General features: G+C 40.6%; 1 protein-coding gene across 1 annotated transcript in view; it reads right to left on the bottom strand.

Moving 5' to 3' along the window:
- znf608 (zinc finger protein 608) overlaps window positions 1–20,747 on the bottom strand; it is a 68,818-nt gene extending 48,071 nt beyond the window's left edge. The window contains exon 1 of the mRNA XM_067573147.1: window positions 19,309–20,747. Within this exon, the coding sequence (XP_067429248.1) occupies window positions 19,309–20,316 (1,008 nt within the window). The 5' untranslated portion in view covers window positions 20,317–20,747. The remainder of the gene's footprint in view (window positions 1–19,308) is intronic.
- Window positions 20,748–21,188: the final 441 nt, after the last annotated feature.

Raw genomic sequence — 21,188 nt, 5'->3', positions numbered from 1 at the left:
GCCCACTAACAAAATAAAAAATAGACTTTACAAGATCAACACAGATATGGAATAATTGTTTTCACGTTATGTCAAGATTACGAGTTAATTGTCTCTTTATCTCAGGATATCAAAGTCGTTTTCTTGTGATAACGAGATAAACAGCTCAAGAAATTAAATGGTTGTTTTTTTTTTTCAAAATAACAAGATACTGTAATTATCATCCTATCTTGTGGAAACAAAAGTTACTATGAAATAACTAAATCACCTTTTGTTTTCTTGTGGAAACAAGATATTTATCCATCACAACAAAACGTGTTATCTCCAGATAATGGGATTAAAGGATATGTTTGTATTTTTTCTATCTTAATACAATACTTCTGTCAGACAGTATGGACGCTGAGAGAGTTGTAGTTCATCACAATCATTCCCGCCATCCATACTGGCCATGATGGGAGCTCTTTGTAAATATTGGGGGGTTTAGATTCACAGACCTGTAAAGCAACCAAAAGCTCATATAAGCCTTCAGCAATCTTAATTAGGTAAACCACATGGGTATCATCGTTGCGGTAATCGTGTGTAGATTTACTGCTGGTGGCAACAAACCAACATGAGACTACCGTGATGTATTAATCTGCTGCAACTCAGCAAGGAAAACACGTCCTGGGAAATAAGAAGATGCTTAAAAGACTGTGAGGATCATGAAGTTTGACCCCCATTTTTTAGAGAGAAGCTAGTGGATCTCTCGTGATCGTAAAAAAGAAGGTTAAAAACGTAACTGCAACCATCATAAAGAGGCGGAGTAAAGCTGCCAGAGAACTGCTGGACAGAGTGTTTGAACGTGTCTCTTTTATTCTTATTTTCATTTGTTACACAACTATTTCTGTAACTTTCAGTATGAACAACAGAGACACTATGAATGTCTTCTTTATGACATCCGGCTTTTCATCCCACCTTCGAGTAAGACTTTGGATTTCTGCATGAGGTTGGACAACATGGCATACAAACCCTGCATGGCCCTGCAAACATGACGTAAGTCTATAATAAAATAATACTCTCACAGAAAGTGAGACATTTTTTTTTAGCCCTACAAGCAGCAAAGCTCAAAAAAATGTTGGTCTGTCCACCACTTTGATTCAACTACTGGATGGACGGCCATGAAAGTTTGACTGAAATGATCTTTTTCCCTTTCGGATGACTTGTAATAACTGATGATCCCCTGACGTTTCATCTAGCATCGCCCATTTTTCCAATACTTTGCTAATTACCAAACGTTTGCATGCTAACACGTTAAAGTGAGATGGTGAACACAACAATAGCATGTTAGCATCTGTAACGGAGTGACAGAATGGCAGCAGGAAGACAGACAGTAGGGATGTGCAGAGATCCCAGTATTTGTATTTGTATCTGTATTTGTTGAGGCAGCAAAATTATTTGTATTTGTATTCGAATAAAAGTGGAAAGAGGCTTAAAAATCCTGTTTTTGTTTTTATTACACTTATAATTTTAGAAAATTAAAGATGAAAATTAAAGTGATGTCTGTAATCTTCATTCACATGCAAACTCATAAAAAGCTGATTAGCTTAAACCTGGCAGAGAAATCTCCGTCTTCTGGGAGAAATCTACCCGATTTCTGTAAACCCCTACCCGATTACGGAAACTACGTTTCTCGTTTACATGAGAGTTAAGAAATCAGCTGACTCTCTCTCTCTCTCTCTCTCTCTCTCTCTCTCTCTCTCAAGATGACTGTAAACTGGTTATTTTACTTGTTATGAGCATGTCGGCATGCTGACGTTAGCATGTTCAGTTAAGCATTTAGATCAAGTACAGAGCCGCTAGTATGGCTGCATCTCTCTTATGGTGTCGTTATTATTTCTTGCAGTGACACAAACGAGGTCAACAATCTTTATTAAAGTCGTAAATATCAAACATTTTTAGAATAATGTTGACGAGAACGATGGGCAGCAGCTACCACGTCTTGAGGCTGAAATACCTTAAAGTGCCAACGACGGCGGCTAGACGGTCCAACCATGTCAGCCATGTTTTTTCAGTGAGTCATTATGGTCTCAATCTCTAAATTCAGGCCCTCTAATAAGTGTGCTGGTGGTCATTTTGGAAATTATGATCATAACACAAACAATTAAAACCATTAAACGGCACACACTGTATGATCACGTCTCCTCCTGTCAACACCGACTGACTCCGACTGGACGCTTGAGCGGTGAGAGGATGAAGGGATGGACAGAGAGAGAGAGAGAAATAAAAAAAGCTGCTGCTGCAGTTCAACCTGAAGCAGATTATCCGTGAATGTTTTCCTCCTCCTCCTCCTCCTCCTCCTCCTCCTCCTCCTCACAGGCTGGAGCTTTGTGTTGCATTTGAATCACAAACAGCTGTCCTAACTCGCATACTGAGCTGTATTTACCCAAATTAATCAGGAGAGGGAGGGTGGAGGGTGGAGGGTGGATGTCAGGGGAGCCAGCTGAGTTTTCCATTAATTCAGCCTCTAAAATCTATAATTAAACAAAGAGACATTTTTTTATCTTTGGTTCTTATGGGTTTTTTTGTGTTTTTTTTTAAATCTTCAATCACATTTGTATGCGCCACAGACTACAGAGGCACCCCGCGGTGTATGTATGTGTTCAAAAATGCTAATAAAGAATTTTTAGCAATCCAACGATCCAATTATCCATCCATCTTTTCATTTATCCATCCATCCATCTTTCTCATTTATCCGCCCCCTCATCCAGCTCTGATAATGGATGCAGGAGTGTTTATAGATGTAAAACTGGATTTTTTTTTTTTTTATCATGTTTGGAGAGAAAAACGTTGCCTGAAGTGGATTTATCTGCTTCATCATCCTTTCCTCTTCATCTTCTTTCATTTCACCCCTTTCCTTTTTGCTTTTTCCTGTCTTCACTTCCTTCCTTTTATCCATCCCTCCATCCCTTTTATCCTTTTTCATTTCTTGTTGTCCTCCTCTTCTTCCCTCTTCCGTTTCCCTTTTCATTTCCTCATCCTCCTCTTCCTCCCTTTTCCTGTTTCTTCTTCCTCCGCTTGTCCTCTCTTCACCCCCGCTCATTAATTTCCTTTCTTGTTTCCCTTCCTACTTTCCTCTCCCTCCTTTGCATCATCCTCTTTCCTCCCTCTTCCTCCTCTTTCTTTGTCCTTGTTTCCTTCCTCTTCTCTTCTCTTCTTCATTTCCTCCTATCCTCTGTTCCTTCTGTCTTCTCTTATTTCTGTCTATTCTCCATTTTTTCTCCCTCCTCCCTTTTTTCTCTCCTTCTGTCCTTTCTTCACTCCTCTCATCTCTTTCCTTTTCCCTCTCTGCTGTTTCTTTCCACCTCCTCCTCTTTTCTCACTTCTGATTCTGCCTCACATCCCCCCTTTTTCTCTCCTCCTTTTTCTTTGTTGTCCTTCTTTCCTCTTCCTGCTCTTCCTCGATTTCCTTTCCTTCCTTTTTCCTTTTCACATTTTTTCCTCTCACCAATTCTTCCACCCGCTCCTCTACCTCCTCCCCCCTTTTCCTCTTATTTCTTTATCTTCTCCTCCCTTTATTTTCCTTTCCTCCCATCTTCTGTTCCTCTCCTATTTCCCTCTCTCCTTCCTCTTTCTTTGCCTCCTCCTCTTTTGTTTGTTTGTCTCCTCTCTTCCTCTCCTGCCTTTCCCTCTCTGCTGTTTCTTTCCTCCTCCCCTTTTCTCTCCATCTTCTTCCTTCTTTGTCCTTCTTTCCTCTTCTAGTTTCCTTTCCTTCCTTTTTTCCTTTTCACATTTTTACCCTATCATCCTTTTCTTCCTCCCTCTTTTCTACCTCCCACCCCCCTCTTTTTCCTCTCATGTCTTGTCCTCATGTCCCCTCCTCTCCTCCCTTTATCTTCCTCTTCCTCCTCCTCCTCCCCTCCTATTAAATCCCTCAGTGAGAAGCCACACTGACAGTTTTTTTTTTTCCCTCCCAGACAGAAATCATCCCTGTCTTTATTGTCAGGCTGCTGAAAGAGGAGGCATTGTGTGTGTGTGTGTGTGTGTGTGTGTGTGTGTGTGTGTGTGTGTGTGTGTGTGTGTGTGTGTGTGTGTGTGCGCATGCAGACGATCTGTGGTTTGTGTGTGTTTTTGCACGTGTGTGTTTCTGCAATTGGTCGCCATTTTTTTTTCCTCTCTCCAGCCTCTCTCATCTCCACTCTCTTTCAGTCTCTACATTATGAACACACACACACACACACACACACACCACTCACCTTCCTTTTAAATGACACGCAGTAATGGCATTTAAACCAACAGAGTGAGAAACAATGGATATTACTCTGCACAATCAACCATTAACAATAATTATGTTAGTCCAATTCTGTGTAAATTAATCTCTTGGAGTTGCGGCGTTTGCACGTAGAGCTTTCATAACGATATAATTAAAAAGCATCCGAACTGAGGCCGACGTCTCAGGCTTCCAGTCTGGCAGCAGATGTAACACCAGAGAGAGGTTTTAATATACAGGAGACTCAATAACGGTTTCCAAGAGAGGAAATTTGAAACCTTAATGACAGCAGAGCGACTGGACACTCAGCACACAGAAATGCTTCTTACAAGATATTCAACAGAAAAACAATTATCTTTTAGAAATGAAATAATAAAATAACAATAATTCATGATGTGACATGCCAGCTCGCTGATGTAGGCTGCAGATATGACGACTTGCAGTTGATATTATAGCAACATGGACGAGGAATGAACAGCAATTTCTCACTTTTCACACAAGCCCTTAAAATGACCTTTTAACGTTTACTATGATTGTTCCTTCAAGTGCTTCAAACCTGCTGTCAAATAAAAGTAAAAATGCCCCAAAAAAATCTTTAAAAAAAAGTAATTTTCCAAGAGGACAGAGATACTACAGTAGATTAAAAGGTTTTTATTTTGTTTTCTTCTATCATAGCGTCATTTTCAGAGAAAAAGCTCTAAAAAGCCGCTGTACACTACCTGCTCAGCACCAAACGGCAAACAGACACAGTTAGCTGTAGACTGAACATAGTGGAGAATTTAGCAGCTATAGAGCCAGATATTTCCCTCAGGAGTTGGTAGAGACCAAAAACAGAGATAAAAGAGAGTGAATATTGGACTTACATTCACCAGGTGGACAGAAACACGACTCCAAATGAATGATTATGTTGCTCCGTAACTGCTGGATGTGGAAATAAGCAACTGTTTGCTAACAAGTTCAACAAATCAACTTAAAAGCTGATGATATGTCAGTGTTGTGTTCACTACTACTTGTAATTGAGGTTTAACATTAAATCAACACTTGTAAGGTTTTGCTAATGGTTCCAAACCCACTGAGAAGTAACACAACTCTGCAACTATATGCAGATTTCAGTCCGTTTAAGCCTCTTTTAGCTCATTGATTCATTTATTTTGGCTGCAAAGACTACATGGTGGAGTTCTTCAGGCCTTCATCCCCATATACATGAAAATTGTAGGCAGTCGTTTCCAGAAAACAAGCTCAGACAAACAGAGTGTGCTCTACCTGCCCTGCCCCGAATGGCAGAGCGCAGAAGACTGCAAACCAAAGGCCAAATTTTTTTGTATGATCATCCTCCTACACACAGAAACTTGGCACAAACCAAACAGCAAATCTGCACTGAAGTCAGGAAAAGCTAAACATCAAAAACGGACGGACAAATAGTGAAAACTCCTGTTATAATTTTCAGCAGCCAAAGGTGATGTATTCAAACTGTTTCTTTTATTCAAGCAACAGTCAAAAACTGTTCAGAAAAAACTGTCAAAAAAGATTCAGATTCAGTTCACTCTCATATAAAGAAAAACATCAAGTCTTCACATTTGATAAGCTGGAAACAGAGAATGGTTAGAATTTGTGCTCAAAAAAATATCTTAAAATAAATAGTTGGCGATTCATTTTCTGTTGATCGACTAATCAATTATTCATTTAAGCTCTAGCCGTAACCCCTAACCCCTAACCCTAACCCTCTAACCCTCACCCTAACCCTAACCCTATAACCCTAACCCTATAACCCTAACCCTCTAACCCTCTAACCCTAACCCCCAACCCTCTAACTCTAACCCTAACCCTCTAACCCTAACCCCTAACTCTAACCCTCTAACTCTAACCTTAATCCTCTAACCCTATAACCCTAACCCCTAACTCTAACCCTCTAACCCTAACCCTATAACCCTAACCCCTAACCCTAACCCTCTAACCCTAACCCTATAACCCTAACCCTCTAACCCTCTAACCCTAACCCCCAACCCTCTAACTCTAACCCTAATCCTCTAACCCTAACCCTCTAACCCTAACCCCTAACCCCTAACCCTCAACTCTAACCCTATAACCCTAACCCCTAACCCCTAACTCTAACCCTCTAACTCTAACCTTAATCCTCTAACCCTATAATCCTAACCCCTAACTCTAACCCTCTAACCCTAACCCTATAACCCTAACCCCTAACCCTAACCCTCTAACCCTAACCCTATAACCCTAACCCTCTAACCCTCTAACCCTAACCCCCAACCCTCTAACTCTAACCCTCTAACCCTAACCCTATAACCCTAACCCCTAACCCTAACCCTCTAACCCTAACCCTATAACCCTAACCCTCTAACCCTCTAACCCTAACCCCTAACCCCTAACTCTAACCCTCTAACCCTAACCCTATAACCCTAACCCCTAACCCTAACCCTCTAACCCTAACCCTATAACCCTAACCCTCTAACCCTCTAACCCTAACCCCTAACCCCTAACTCTAACCCTCTAACTCTAACCTTAATCCTCTAACCCTATAACCCTAACCCTATAACCCTAACCCTCTAACCCTAACCCTAACCCCCAACTCTAACCCTCTAACCCTAACCCTAACCCCCAACTCTTACCCTCTAACTCTAACCCTAATCCTCTAACCCTAACCCTATAACCCTAACCCCCTAACTCTAACCCTCTAACCCTAACCCTATAACCCTAACCCCCTAACTCTAACCCTCTAACCCTAACCCTATAACCCTAACCCCCAACTCTAACCCTCTAACCCTAACCCTAACCCCCAACTCTAACCCTCTAACCCTCACCCTAACCCTAACCCTATAACCCTAACCCCTAACCCCTAACTCTAACCCTAACCCTTTAACCCTAACCCTCTAACCCTAACCCCTAATTCTAACCCTAACCCTAACCCCTATTCCCATTTATTTTAAAAATATCATTTTTGGGCAAAAAGAACACGTGGGTGGTGCAAATACACCCTTAACATGCTCAACTGAATCTCTACAGGAAGCTTTTACCTTAAATTATTCTGCACAGACCTTCCTTAACCTGTACATAAAAATTTTCTTAATTAACTGAACATAAAATCATCACTTCTGCATCTTTCATGCGATGAAAAACACTTTAACATCACATGAAATGTTTTAAGCGAGCAACATTAAAGCAACATCTTCCAAAACATTTTTGACTTGGACTCAATTTCACCTCATTTTCCATCATACGGATCGATTCAGATGAAAGAAGCTTCAATCTGATTTAGATTTCATCAGATGAGAGGAACTCACTGTCTGAGCCAAAAGAGCTACTGAAGAACCCTCCTCCTCTGTGCAGAAGGAACAAGATGTTTTTTGGGGGAAGGCTGGAGTTAAATAAAATATCAAAGAGGATGTGAGGTGACTCCTAGAAGGTTTTGCAGGTAGTGACAGACGTCAGGCGGTCGTATTGTAATGTATTTTCTGTTATTTCAGTGTTTCATTGAGCTGTGAAGGCTGTGATGAATGAATGCAGAGGAAAAACCTGCCAGCCTGCAGCGCAGAGTGTGTGGGCGTACGCTTGTACCATGAAGCCTTTTCACACGGGTTGGCATTGATACTCTGATACCTAATGGACTCTCAGTCCAGCCTCCACATGAGCTGCTGTACGGCTCTGAAAACACACTTCTGCACCTCGAGTAGGGATCAATACCGTCAGCCGAGCTGTTAAGTCACCCTACTCGTCCACTTGTCCTTCGTGTGTCGTATTTCAGCTTCTGTCTAATAGTCAAGTCAAAAGGAAAATCATTTCTGTGTTAAGTTTGACCGCTTAACGTCATGTTTTGGGCTGAAATATGAGATTTTTTTTCAGGAATAGAAGAATTCAAGTCAAACTGAAATTAGAGGAAGAAGAAAACTGAGACGTACTGATCAAGTGTTAAAGGGAAGAAAAAGGACTTTCAAGGTCACCCGCTCATTTTCAAAAACTTCTGAAGCCTCAGATTTTTTCTCAAATTCACCAGGGGGGCTACTTCTGCCTTCTGCCTGTCTGATTTTCATGTTTTCAACCGATAACTTCCTGTCAATCACAGCCCAGTGGAGCCGACAGACGGAACAAAGCAGAACTCATCCAGCAGCTCCACTCTGCACTATAAAAAAAACCAAGCTGGATCTTACACTGAGCTTTAAACTGATGCTTGTCTTCTTCAGCAAGAGAGACAAAACGAGGAACAAAATGAAGGAAAATGTTATGTTACCCAATAGGGGTGTGCCCGAATACAAATACGTTATTCGGCAAAGCACAAATAGTGTGTGTGGGGGGGGGGGGTTAAGAATATTTGTTTCATACAAATATTTTTAAAATTATTTGTGTTTGGGAAGAAAAAAACAAAACATGTCAAATACCAGCGAGCAGGTCAGTTATAGTCGCTATCGCAGTGTCTCTCCTCTGCTCCGCTGTTACATCTATCAGCAGGTCTCAATGAGGGGAGTCACATCCACCTGCTACATGACGCACATTTCTTAATTTGGACATCACTTTCATTTTCATCTTTAATTTTCTAAAATTATAAGCGTAATAAAAATAAAAACAGGATTTTTAAGCCTCTTTCCACTTTTATTCGAATACAAATACAAATAATTTTGCTGCCTCAACAAATACAGATACAAATACAAATACTGGACCCTCTGCACATCCCTATTACCCAACATGGTAAAACATGGAAAATAGTGGTGAAGGTAAAAAGAAACTTTGACCCTGAACATTTCATCTCGGTGAGAAATAGTTTGCTTCAAATCTGACAAAACAGAAGCTGGTAAAACTGAATATTTTTAAAAGAATATTCATCCCCAAAAGGATCCAATTAGAACCAATTTTTAAAAAAAATTATAATTAAATCTGATAAAACACAATCTTATGTAGCACCTGGAGATTTGAAAAATTCCCATCATAAATTGTTGGACAAGAAACTGCACCTTTTGAGTAGAGCTGCAACAATTAGTCGATTAATCAATTAGTCAATAAACATTTTGATAATCAAATAATTATTTTAGTCGTTTTTTAAGCAGAAATACTGAACATTTGCAGGTTGCAGCTTCTCAAATTTGAGGATTTGAAGCTTCTCTGTGTCATAAATGACAGTAAACTGAATATTTTCTGGAATTATAACAGATCAGATCATCAGATTAATTGATAATAGAAATAATCATTAGTTGCAGCCTGACTTTTGAGACAAGTTTCCATCAATACCTGAGCTACAACAACCAGCTCTTTGCCAAGAAAATTCAAATTAATGTACAAACGTTGGGTAAAATGAATGAAAACTTTGAATCAAGACTTAATTCTGTTTCTTTAGAAGTGTTTTGGTGGTTTTAATTGATATTAAACTCATTCAGTCACACACAGGTGCTGCTGCTGAGTGGAAGAATTTCAATTAGTGAAAATACAACTTCAGGATGTGGAGTTTGGTTCTATGTTGTTTACAATATTACTGTTTGTTTGCACTGAGTTTGTAGTTATAAGAGATTCAAACTGACTGTGTGCAGAGGATTGTGTGACACAAAAGCAGCCAATTTTAGTTAAATCTAGTTGAAAATAGTCCAGTTTGAAGGAAACACACATGAGTTTGTTGGTTTATCAGATTCCAAAACACTGAAAATAGTAGTTCATAGTCTCATGAGAAAGGATTTTACAACTCAGAGAGAAGGAATCGCAGCCCAGTATCTGTACTGTCATATTGGGACGATTCCACAGTGCGCTTTAATATCCAGAGACAAAGTCTTTCAGTGCCAATGCAGGAAGTTATGTTTGCTTTGTGTAGCGAAGCAGAAAATCAGGGTGTCTGGGTTTAATGCAGAGCAGAATTCACCTTCTACCACAACCCAACGACTAAAACCTTCAAGCTGCACTTATCAACATATTGATAATAATAATGAATCAATTTACTCCCTGTAATGTAATTATGATGTCACGTTGCGAAGTTCTACATTTTTGCTGAACATCCCTGCATTTCTTTGCCGTCTTAAAACAGCTTTAGCCAAATTTGCTCTGAATGTGGAGTTGAGGACAGACGTTTTGAGTCACTGCTCACTCCTTGTTAAATTACTGAGGATATGACTCACAGTCTAACAGCTGTAAATGTGAGTCTTTGCAGATCTGACATCTCAGCAGACACGAGTCAGAACCCTGCTGATTTGTCTCCCATTTAATCCACATGAGAAGTTCGGACTCAGACGTTTTGTGCCTTTTTAGAAACATGTTTTTCAGTGTTTTGGGAAAGACGTCTGACTGGCTGGCGGTTAGATAACAGTCCGACCACGCTGGCTAGAGGTTCAATTCCAGCCAATTTTCTTTGAAAATGAGAAGATAAACAGCATCAAAGTGCTGCTGATTATCAGCCTCAGGTGCAGACTGGACACATGTGATGATGTAAGTTTGAATCCTGCTGAGGACCAGTGACCTTTGTCTGATGATAACACGCTAAATAAAAAGGACGTTCTACTATAAACTCCTGTCAGTGATCACCAGAAGGAAACAACGACCACTAATAAACATGAAAGTCATGATTACATTTTATTTTCTTTTAAGATAATATTTTCTTTAATGCCGCTAATTATGATGCACAATACAAATTCTGCATAGAAAGAATGTTTTTGAACCAAAAAAGGCAGCAAACTGAATTCAATGCACAACATCTCTGTTGTTGTCACATTGATAATTGATAATTTTTTCCTTTTTAGCATCATTAACACCATTCCATCCACACATTATTGGTGTAATTCGATGTCTGTGATGCTCATGTTTTTCAGAGACTGATTTCGGTGGAGAAATCCGACATTTCCAGAACATCCACCATGTTTTTTTTCTGTTTAAAAACTGGAGATAAAGACCAATAATAACCCAGCAAGTGTTGTGTTCATCCAATCAGGTGCAGGCAGGGTTTATGTTGCTTGTCTGAGTAAAGGACACAGCTGTCAATCATACTTTGTTCAGCCATCTGAAAATGACGTCTTAAGCCTTTCAAGCCAGAACTCAATGAGTTAATGAAAAATGTGGAGCGACGAGAGGCGGATAAATCTGATTTTATTAACTCTGGATATAGGCTGTCATATATAAGCCATGTTTTGATCATCTTAACTATTTTTATCATAAATCACTGTAGTTCTTGATAATTCACACATTCAAACATTAAATTTCACACAGGATTATGGAAGAAAATTAGCTGTGATATGAGTGTTATGATGATGTTGGTGTACATGGAGGCATATTACATCAATCTTGTCAGATGAATCATAATCCATTCTTCACTCTTTACTGTTTTTGTTGTTTTTTTTTGATCCCCTTTAGCCTCCACAGAAGTGGTTGTTAGTCTGTCTGGATCCACACAACATGAGCAACAATAAAACAAACAGCAATTTAAAATCACATCTATCGTTAAAACAAGAAAAAGATAAACAAGCCAAATATATGGATCAGAAAATAAGGTAAATAACCTGACATTTGAAAACGTAGACAATACAGACTCGCAATAAGCACAAAATTGTCAAGAAAGAAACAAAAAGGAAGTAAAAATAATCAAAAAATGTTCTAAAACTGCAAAAACTTAAAGTAACGTGTGAGATTCATTAGATTTTATCCACCAGATGACCTGTGCTGACTTGACAGAAACCAGTATGTACTAGTTTTTTGCAAAAGAAATGTGGTGTTTTATTCCAAATGACATTTTGTATGAATAACAGAAGACTAAATTTTAATTTAGCCTCCACAGTTAGCCAAGATTTATGCATCTTACACACAATAGTATGTAAAGAACAGTGAACTAACCTTGCTGCTCTGATCTGCAGCATTTGACCAGATCCATCTTTAATTTATCTTGCACCAGTAATGCATGGTAGTGTGGGAGTAGTGGAACTAACTACCCAACACTGCGAGGGTCATCAAAAAGACTAGAATTAAAATGTGTTTCCATTACCAATTTTACTATTGAGTCTAAAACAATCCTCTCAGCGGCACTCTTTGGAAAAATCCATTCCTACAACAGATAAAAATTCAACACAGCGCTGCCATGTTAGCCAGACCTTTCTTGTAAAACAGATAATGTGTCTCAGGAGACATCCTGGTTAAATTAAGGTTGAATAAAAATAAACTTGCTGGCACAGTAAAAGACGACTCAAGTCTCAGTTGTTTTTTACTGTGACGTGCAGTAATCTTTTTCCTATGTAGATGCAAGAAAAGTGAGATTTTTCTACCTTTTGTCAGACGCTAAAGGCATAATAAAGACCTAAACAACCATGAAAGAAATAATATTCTGTAATGCTGTAAAGTGGGCTGAAATATGTCTTTTTCCTACATGCACCTCTCATCATCAATGCTACTTGCTCGGGATCAGCTGTTTACATGCGACATCACACACCGATCACAACTCTCCCCGAATTAACCAAACACTGTCAACATCGCCATGGTAACAGAGCCTGTGCAAACCTGTTAAAACCCACCAGGTAAACGGGCCGACTCGAGAGCTGCTGATTTCACAGCATCTCATGTTGTGAGCTCATCACGGTTAATAGGATATGATGTTTCCATACACAAAGCACCAATTTTTTCACTACGAGTGCCTTCCAGCACTCCCATCAGATACCAGCAGAGATAGCGAGAGCATCGGGGTCTCCGTGGGTTACCGTGTCGAAGATGGCGGAGACAACGGAGACAGAAGCGAGGTTGCTGGTCCTGCATCCTAGCATGACTAAAGAAGGCCACTCACAGACCACCGACAATAAAATGGATGAGCTGAGACTACGTTTCTCATCATAGACACCCACTTAGGAGAGCTGCATGATGTTTATTACAGAAACTTTCCAGGAGCCCTGGACGCAGCTATAGAGCTAGCAGGCTGCTCAAACCACTGCAGCGTCAGAGGACCAGTGACTCCAGTAAGAGCTGTGGAGGTGTCCTGTGTATTTAACAACAACTGGTGCACAAACACTGCCATCATCATCAAGCACTAATGGCTGTGAATGGGCTTAAATGTGAAAAAAATAGAAATAGTAATTAATATCCAACATGCACCCATCCCCCATTGTTACATGCCAATCTGTATACATCGCCCAACCCTACCATACACACACACACACACAAAATAAAGCATTCAAGAATCCTGAGGAGTAGCCGGATATTGGCGAGCTTGTTAACACTCCTGTGAGGTGATCAGAATTCAAGATAAACCAATAAAAATCCAACAGGAGCTGAATGTGTTTGTTGTTTCGTCTTCAGTCAGCCTGCAGCGATCCAGACTGACAGACAGAAAGTGATCGCGGAGCAGCCGCTGTCATTCACAGACAAACTCGAGTGCATCTTATTGTCATGCAGATGACAGTCGGAGCCTCAGCAGCAGCAGAACAGCTTTTATTTCTGTCAGCGAGGCTCAATCAGATTTTTATGGGTAGCTTGTTCATTTCAGACGTTATTCTAGATCTTTAAATTCCATCCGTCTTGTGTATATAGGTTTAGCCAGGATATAAGGCATAGCAATGTTGGTCCACCCCTTTGTTCCAGACTAGAATATCTCAACAACTATTTGACTGGCTTGATATGACATTTTGTAGTTTTTAGTGAAATATCTCGACAACTATCGGATGGATTTAGAGCTCTTGAATGATTACTTTCTCGATTAATCAACTAATTTGGTCTATCAAACATCTGAAAACAGTGAAAAATGTCCATCAGAGTTTCCTAAAGTCCAAGGTGACCTCTTCAAATTGCCTGGTTTGTTTAACCAACAGTCCAAAAAAGATATTCAATTTACTATCACAAGACTTTTTTGCTTTAAAATAATAAGATTAATTGCTTATTTAAATAGTTGCTGATTATATTTTTGTCGATGGACTAATCATTGCAGCTTTAGATGGATTGCTATGAAAATACAACAAAGGCAACTTTGATGATCCTCTGACTTTTCCTCTAATGCCACAAGCAGGTTAAATATTTCACGTATCCATTGAAATATCTATACATTTATGGTATGGATTGGGACAAATTTTGGTACAGATATTTCTGGTTATCAGACAATGAATCTTAATGACTTTGGTGATCCTTTGACCACCACAATGAGGTTCACATTTGTGGCTTTGAGTGAAATACTGTTGGCTGAAACATGAAATTTGGTAAAGACACTCATGTTCCCCTCAGGATGAATACCTGCAAAACTCATGACATTTCCATCAGCCTCTGCTGTACTTTCTGTTTAGCTCTAATTAGCAAATGTTAGCATGCTAACACGCTAAACTACGAAAAAGAATAACATGATAGCTGCTGCTAAGCAAAAAAGGAACATCCGATCCTAGTTGGGTGCAGGGTCACGACAAAAAGCAGCAAATAAAAACAGGAATTACAGACATGTAATTTCCATACGCCCTCTCCGACTCGTCTCCCACTGGTGCAGAGATCTACAGTAGAACAAATACTGATTTGTTTCTTGTCATGCATGTTCTGTACAATATACACACTTTTCTCTCTTGTGTCTTTAAAAAATGTGAAATATATTGCACAATGTTTATTTTTTTAAGTCAATCACATGTCCCTTAATGGGCTAAATTGTGCATTTTCTCTGTACATTGCAAATTGACAGGTGGGTGATTTGTATCATGTGATCTCTCACAGTAATTGTAGGTTGAGCTGTGAGTTTTATCTGTGTGTAGCCTTTTTGATGAAGCCCTTGCAGGTCAAAGTGTTGTATTAATAAAAACTCGGGCACTTGGGAGCATGGTTATAGCCTCTTCTGATTAATTAATTGACTGACTGACCAACCTGTATTGGAATACAAGACACTAGACAGAAACAACAACCAGAACGAGTCCATGACCAAACGTAATTATGATCCACAAATTCAAAAACAAGAACATTTCAAAATATTAAATTATATAACAGAAATGTCTTCTTATGAAGGAGCCTGGGTTCTCTGTCTGAGCCTCCAGGCATTTTCTAAAAATAGTGGACTCCTCTGCAACACTAAGATCACAAAAAACACATAAATGCAACTCTTCAGCTGCTAGTGATAAGATACCATTTCTTAACTGAGTACCCGAGGACCTCTGCCTTCTCTGTAAACATGTTTAATACAAGATTCTGTGCAGTAATCTTCTTTATTTTGAATGTAAAATCTAAGATTTGCACAACTATGCAACTATTCCGTGTATTTAGTGCTTCTGCTATTGTTCTTGTCAGCAGTGGTAAAACTAAATAATCCATTTTAGATTAAATTTAAATGAAGTGCATCATAAAATCTCACATTCTTCTCACAATTTGATTTGATTCTGTTCAATCTGATTAATTTCAGTGCCTCCACAGGGTGTAACACTTCTCCAAATGTAAATTGGAAACAGCAGTTAAACTGATTTAAGAATAATTAAAAACACTGCACCTCAACTCAGAGTACAAAATGAAGAGCGACACTTATTTTTAAGGTTGAACTTCAACCTCAGTTGACAGCAGCTCAGTTTGTGGTCGGTGAAACACAGAAATGTTAAAAACAGATGGACAGTAGTTTGGATTTTAGTGAAAAGAAATGTGATGTTTTTTTCAGAACAGTTGCCATGTTTTTTTCTGTTTGAAAAGCAGATGCAAAGACCATGATGACAGCAAAGCGAGTGGTGCATTCAAGCAGTCAGGTGTAAGAAAGGTTCATGTTGATTCCTGAGCAAAGAAGAAAACTGTCAATCATCTGTCATACAGCTGACTTAAAAAGGCTCCAGCCCTATATGCAGTGGGTGATTTGTTACTTTTGCAGGATTATCATATAGGCTTATCCCAATTCTTGATATTATAATTGTTATTCTAATTTCAATTTAATAGAACTGCTATTGGGTTACATACTTATTTTGTGTAGGCATATTCTTTTACTGGATGTCGACATTAAGCATTTTAATAATGCTTATTTTTCAAAACACACTGTAGTTTTGACAGTATAAATTTCACTTCGAATTATATAACTGTAGCAGCTGAGTGCGGTGCGGTCAGTGCAGGTTAATTTCCTCAGTCACTTTACCTGCTCCGCTCCCAGGTTACACCAAACATCTATATTAAAAACTATATCTTTAGTCATGTCTCCCCTAAAATATTTTGTTACAGAGGTGGCTTGGCCTGAGGGTGTATTTTCAGATGGTACCGAATAGTCATAAAAATATTATGGGAATATTATAGGAATACTACAGGCAGCAGTGTGTCTCTATAATCCTCTCGCTCTCTCTCTTTTATTATAAAAGTGACACTTCTCTATAGAGTATATAGGCTATAATATAGTACAGAATTGAGTATTCATAGTGTATAGTTTAGAGAATATTATAAATCCAAGATGAAACTGACAGAACTGTGGGACTGAGAGAAAAAAGGCGCATTTACAAATCTGTCTGCTACTTCAGCACCATGGAGAGCGCCATGGATTTATCAATACACAGCACAGTTAGGCTGCTGATATTTCAGAGCCATTGTCTGGGCCATAGATTCTAACTTGCACAAAACTCAGCCAGATAAAGGATCAATGAATCAGGCAGACCAGACTAACATATTCAACTAAACAACCCCTCTGCCCCTGCACTGTCTCTGCTATTATGGGATGGAGAGGGGGGGGGGGGGGGGTGGCTGGTTAACAAGGGAGATACATTTTGGTCATTTTGGATCCCCCCTCAAATCTCCTACTGCCTATATTTAAATATTATTTAAGCCTTCCCAGTAAAACAACAGACCTTTCTCACAGCAGACATTTTGACTTGTTAAACATAGGTGTAATTAATAATGCATTAAGATGCATCATTAAGGTTATTAGTTGCACCTGAGCTTTATCCGCCATTCGAATGCTAATAATTGTTGTTAGACTTTGCAAACACTCACAAAAATACTAAAAAACTTAGGTGATCAGATCATTTTCAGGACTTTCACCTCTCAAAATCCCTAAAAATAAAGCTTTATTTGATGTATTTAAACTTATACATTCATATACAACATTAGCAAATATTCTTTTTTAATCAACCAACTTTAAACCTTTTCTGGGAATATCCTTTCTCAACCCAAAGATATTCAGTTTATTGTCATAGAAGACTAAAGAAACCATGTAATATTCAAATTTGAGAAGCTGAAACCAGAGAATTTGGACACTTCTCTTTAAAAAATGACTCAAAATGATTAATTGATTATTAAAATAGGTGGTGATTGATTCTCTGTTAATCACAGCTCTACAAATTCAATGATTAAACATACAAACTCTGCAGCCAGTAAGCCACCTGACGTACTGTTGTACATACTATTTTATCACAGATATATGTTTTAGTATCTGTGATAAAATATTTGAAAATCAAGGATCCCTTATTTACTTTTTCCAGAACGTTCACAGCTTTCTTCAGCCAATGGAACTTGCTCAGACCAGAGGAAACGATCAAAAGCTCTGGAAAAGACTAGTTAGGGAAACTTGAGTTCAGAATATTTTATCACATGTGTTCCCAAGATCAAGAATGAATCTCAAAACCTTTTTTTGGTGTTTGATACTCCTGGTCACGGACATCTTTCAGACAGTATTATCAGTAATATTGATCAATATTGAGATTTTCCGGATCATGTCTGGAGGTGACCGTTGTTTGAGTCAATATTCAGGAGATTAACTCAGTCTGTGCAAAAACAATGTGATTTTTCAGTGTTTCAGGGTGCAAATAAAGCCTCTGGAGCTCTGCTGCAACAATCACAGGAACTCTCAGGTGAAACTCAGATTATTGTTGACAGAGAATGCATTACAGTCACCACAGAGCTCACGGGTGACTGTGTGCGAGTGTTGTTTCACCACCGAACGGGAATCCTTCAGATCAACAAATAAACAAAGCAGCCAGGGCCAGGCCAGCGTTCCTCCTGTCAGCAGCATCTGCCAGCAGGGAGGACACTTCGTTTTTTCCTGCCTCGTCTAATCCTGCATCCACAAACACCCCCCCCCCTCCACCCCCCTCCCAAAAAAAAAAAAACTCCTTCTGGATATCCTCCATCTGTTTCTCTCTTATTTTCTGTGTCTATCAGACTCTTTCAGTCCGTGTCCTCTGCTGTCACCTCCAATTCCTCCCTCTCTATCAAACATCTCTTTCCCCACTTCACCTCTCCAACCCATCCGTCCATCTTCCTCCATCTTTGCCTCTCTCCAGACGACTTATTTAAACCCAAAGATGATTTCACAAGTGGCAACATCCCTGCTATTCCCTCAAATGACTAGAAAATGTGGCCTATCTGAAAGTGTCTCATTAAACCTCAGCGGTTCAATGTGTTCACCTGCAGATTTTATGTCTTATTTAAAAAGATTCTGACCCACGATTTAACGCCTAATTAATTTTGACATCATAGGTCTTTTCCCAAATGAAAAGAGCAAACAAAGCCTGTGCAGATGCAACAAAAACAGAGGATTTACAGAAGAGGTTCATTCATATTCCCTCACGCCTTCTGCTGAGTTGCAGCAGCACATGGAAATAGTTGCTTTCTCCTCTAATCTCCAGCAAAAACAAGGAGGACTGAATTAAATGGTTCTGAAAGAGGAGGGGGAGGATGGAGATGGAGGACAGGACACACTGCTGCTGCTGCTGCCTCCCCTCCTCCTCCTCCTCCTCCTCCTCTCTTCATCTCCCCTCCAAAAAAAAAAAAAAAAAAGAAAAAGAAAAAAATCCCTTCTGTGTACATCAGCATGGTAAATATCAGCAGACAGACACACAGATAGGAACAATGACACCAGCAGGGCAACAACAATAGGAAATAAATATCATGTGGCAGGCAGGCGGTCATCCCTCCATCCATTCATCCATCCATCCATTTAAACATTCCTGCTGTGTGTCTGCTGTACAGGCTTCTTTGTGGCCTTCACACCTGCATCTGACAGACTGTGTGTGCTCTGAATATCAAAAATATTTCATTTCTCTGCTTTTATGTTCATGTTTCTCACCTTTTAGATGAAAGTATTCTGCCTGAAAACGTTTAACGCACAGATCGCACAGCCGCAGGTGTTAAGTGATCGCTGTTGTGTTTGGTTTTTTTTGTTGTTGTTGCTGTGTTTTATTATTGGCCTCCAGACAATAAAAGCTGCTTACCTTCTCGGCTCCTCTGTGTTTCTTGGCGGACGGCGTGTCGTCATGCTGCCGCCTGACAACAATAGCGCCGCCGCTTTTAACTCCACAATCCAGCGCGGTGGTTTTATTGGCAGCGTTACTCCCGCTATTATTGTTGTTGTTGATGTTGTTATTGTTGCTGTTATCCCCCATGATCCTGGAGTCCGGCGCGGCGCAGTGGCAGTGTCCGGGGCCGTCGCGGCACAGATGATGCTCGGGCAGGGCGGACGATGAGAGGAAGACGGAGGGAGGAGGAGACGAGCCATCGCCGGGCTTCTCCTTCCTCGTCCGGACAGGAGGAGCGGCGGCGTCCCTCTCTCTGTCCCTCTCCCTGTCTCTCTCCCTCTTCCAGCCCCGGATCACGTTTTTCCCCTTCCTCTCCTCCTTGCCTTTGGCGCATGTCGCAGAAGGAGAGGCCGTGGTCACTTCGGAGACGCCGTTATTATTGTTGTTATTGTTGCCGCTCCCGCCGCCGCCGTCCACGTCTCTGCTGACCGCTGAAAGCATCTCCAGACCTTCTCCACCGACTCTGCGTCCTTGAGCCACCCGGCGCTGCTGCTGCTGCTGCTGCTGCTGCTTACCGACCCCGACGCACACCTCTCCTCCGCCGCCGCCGCCGCCGCGCAACGCACCGGCAGCCGCTGAGTGACCCGCCGCCGCCGCTGCTGCCGCCGCCGATGCCGCCTCCGGTTCCTCTCGTCCCTCCCGGCCGGCTCGGCTGCGTTTAAGCGCGGATCTCCTCGGCTCCGACCCGCCGCTGCCACCGCCGACAGGTCCCCGGGTCTGGAGCGAGGGCAGGGCCGCGTCTCTGTCGGCTGAGCCAGCGGCGCTGGAGGAGGAGGAGGAGGAGGAGGAGGAGGAGGAGGAGGAGTAGGTGATGGAGATGGAGGAGGAGGAAGAGGAGGAGGATGAGGCAGTGTGGTTGTGTGACAGCTCCCTGCAGTCCGTCAGCAGCCCTCCATTCTCCCCAGCTCTCAGGAAACGGTTCATCTCCTCCTTTCCTTGTCTCCTTTGTCGATCTCCACAATAATCAGCATTCAAGTCATTGTCAGACCGCCAGCCAGCCGCAGTGTGGCAGAGCACCGAGCTGTAGATGGACACATGCAGGTCTGTTCAAGGCTGCTGGATCAGGCCTGCTCCATCACAAACTACAACACAGGCTGAATGACACCTGAGTATTTCTGACAGAGACAGAGGTGCTCGGCAAGTGGTCAGTAGCCTGTAGGTGTGATGTGATTACAAAACAATAAATTAATAATAATAAAACAGATTAAAAAGAAACAAACAAAAAAAACACAGCTACACCTAAATTTACACCAAAATCTCCTAATTTATATGTTCAAAAAGAAATAATATAGTAATATAATTGTCTATTGCGTTTTATTGTATTTGCACACACACACGCACACACACACACACAGAAACACACACACACAGTATAATAATATCAGAAGCCACAAATGAGATTTTGAAAAAGCTTGAGTCGTGTCACTCGTTGGCCACAGGGGGGCGCTGCAGTGTTTGTTTGATTGTAACTGATTGAATGTCCTTTCAGCGTTTTCACTGATTTGCACTGATTGGTCGCAGGAGGCGTTTACTTGTAATTGTCCAGTATCAAACATGTAAATCACAGTTTATTGTCACTCAGCTGCTGCTGCTGCTGGCTGCTGCTGCTGTGGTGAAGAAGATATTCAAATCAATCCTTTCTCTCTCTGTGGTTGAATGGTTGTGATGAAGAAATACTGTTTTGCAAACCTGAGCAGTCAACACAGACAGCGTTTTATTCTACGGGTTACTTAAAGGGACAAATTGAATAAATAGGCTACGTATCAGTTTAGTGAAACACAATTTAAATACACAGG

Source organism: Thunnus thynnus, chromosome 2 (assembly GCF_963924715.1).
Source record: "Thunnus thynnus chromosome 2, fThuThy2.1, whole genome shotgun sequence".
Lineage (NCBI taxonomy): Eukaryota > Metazoa > Chordata > Actinopteri > Scombriformes > Scombridae > Thunnus > Thunnus thynnus.
The sequence above is the reverse complement of the archived record's forward strand: the minus strand, read 5'-3'. Positions and strand labels throughout refer to the sequence as shown.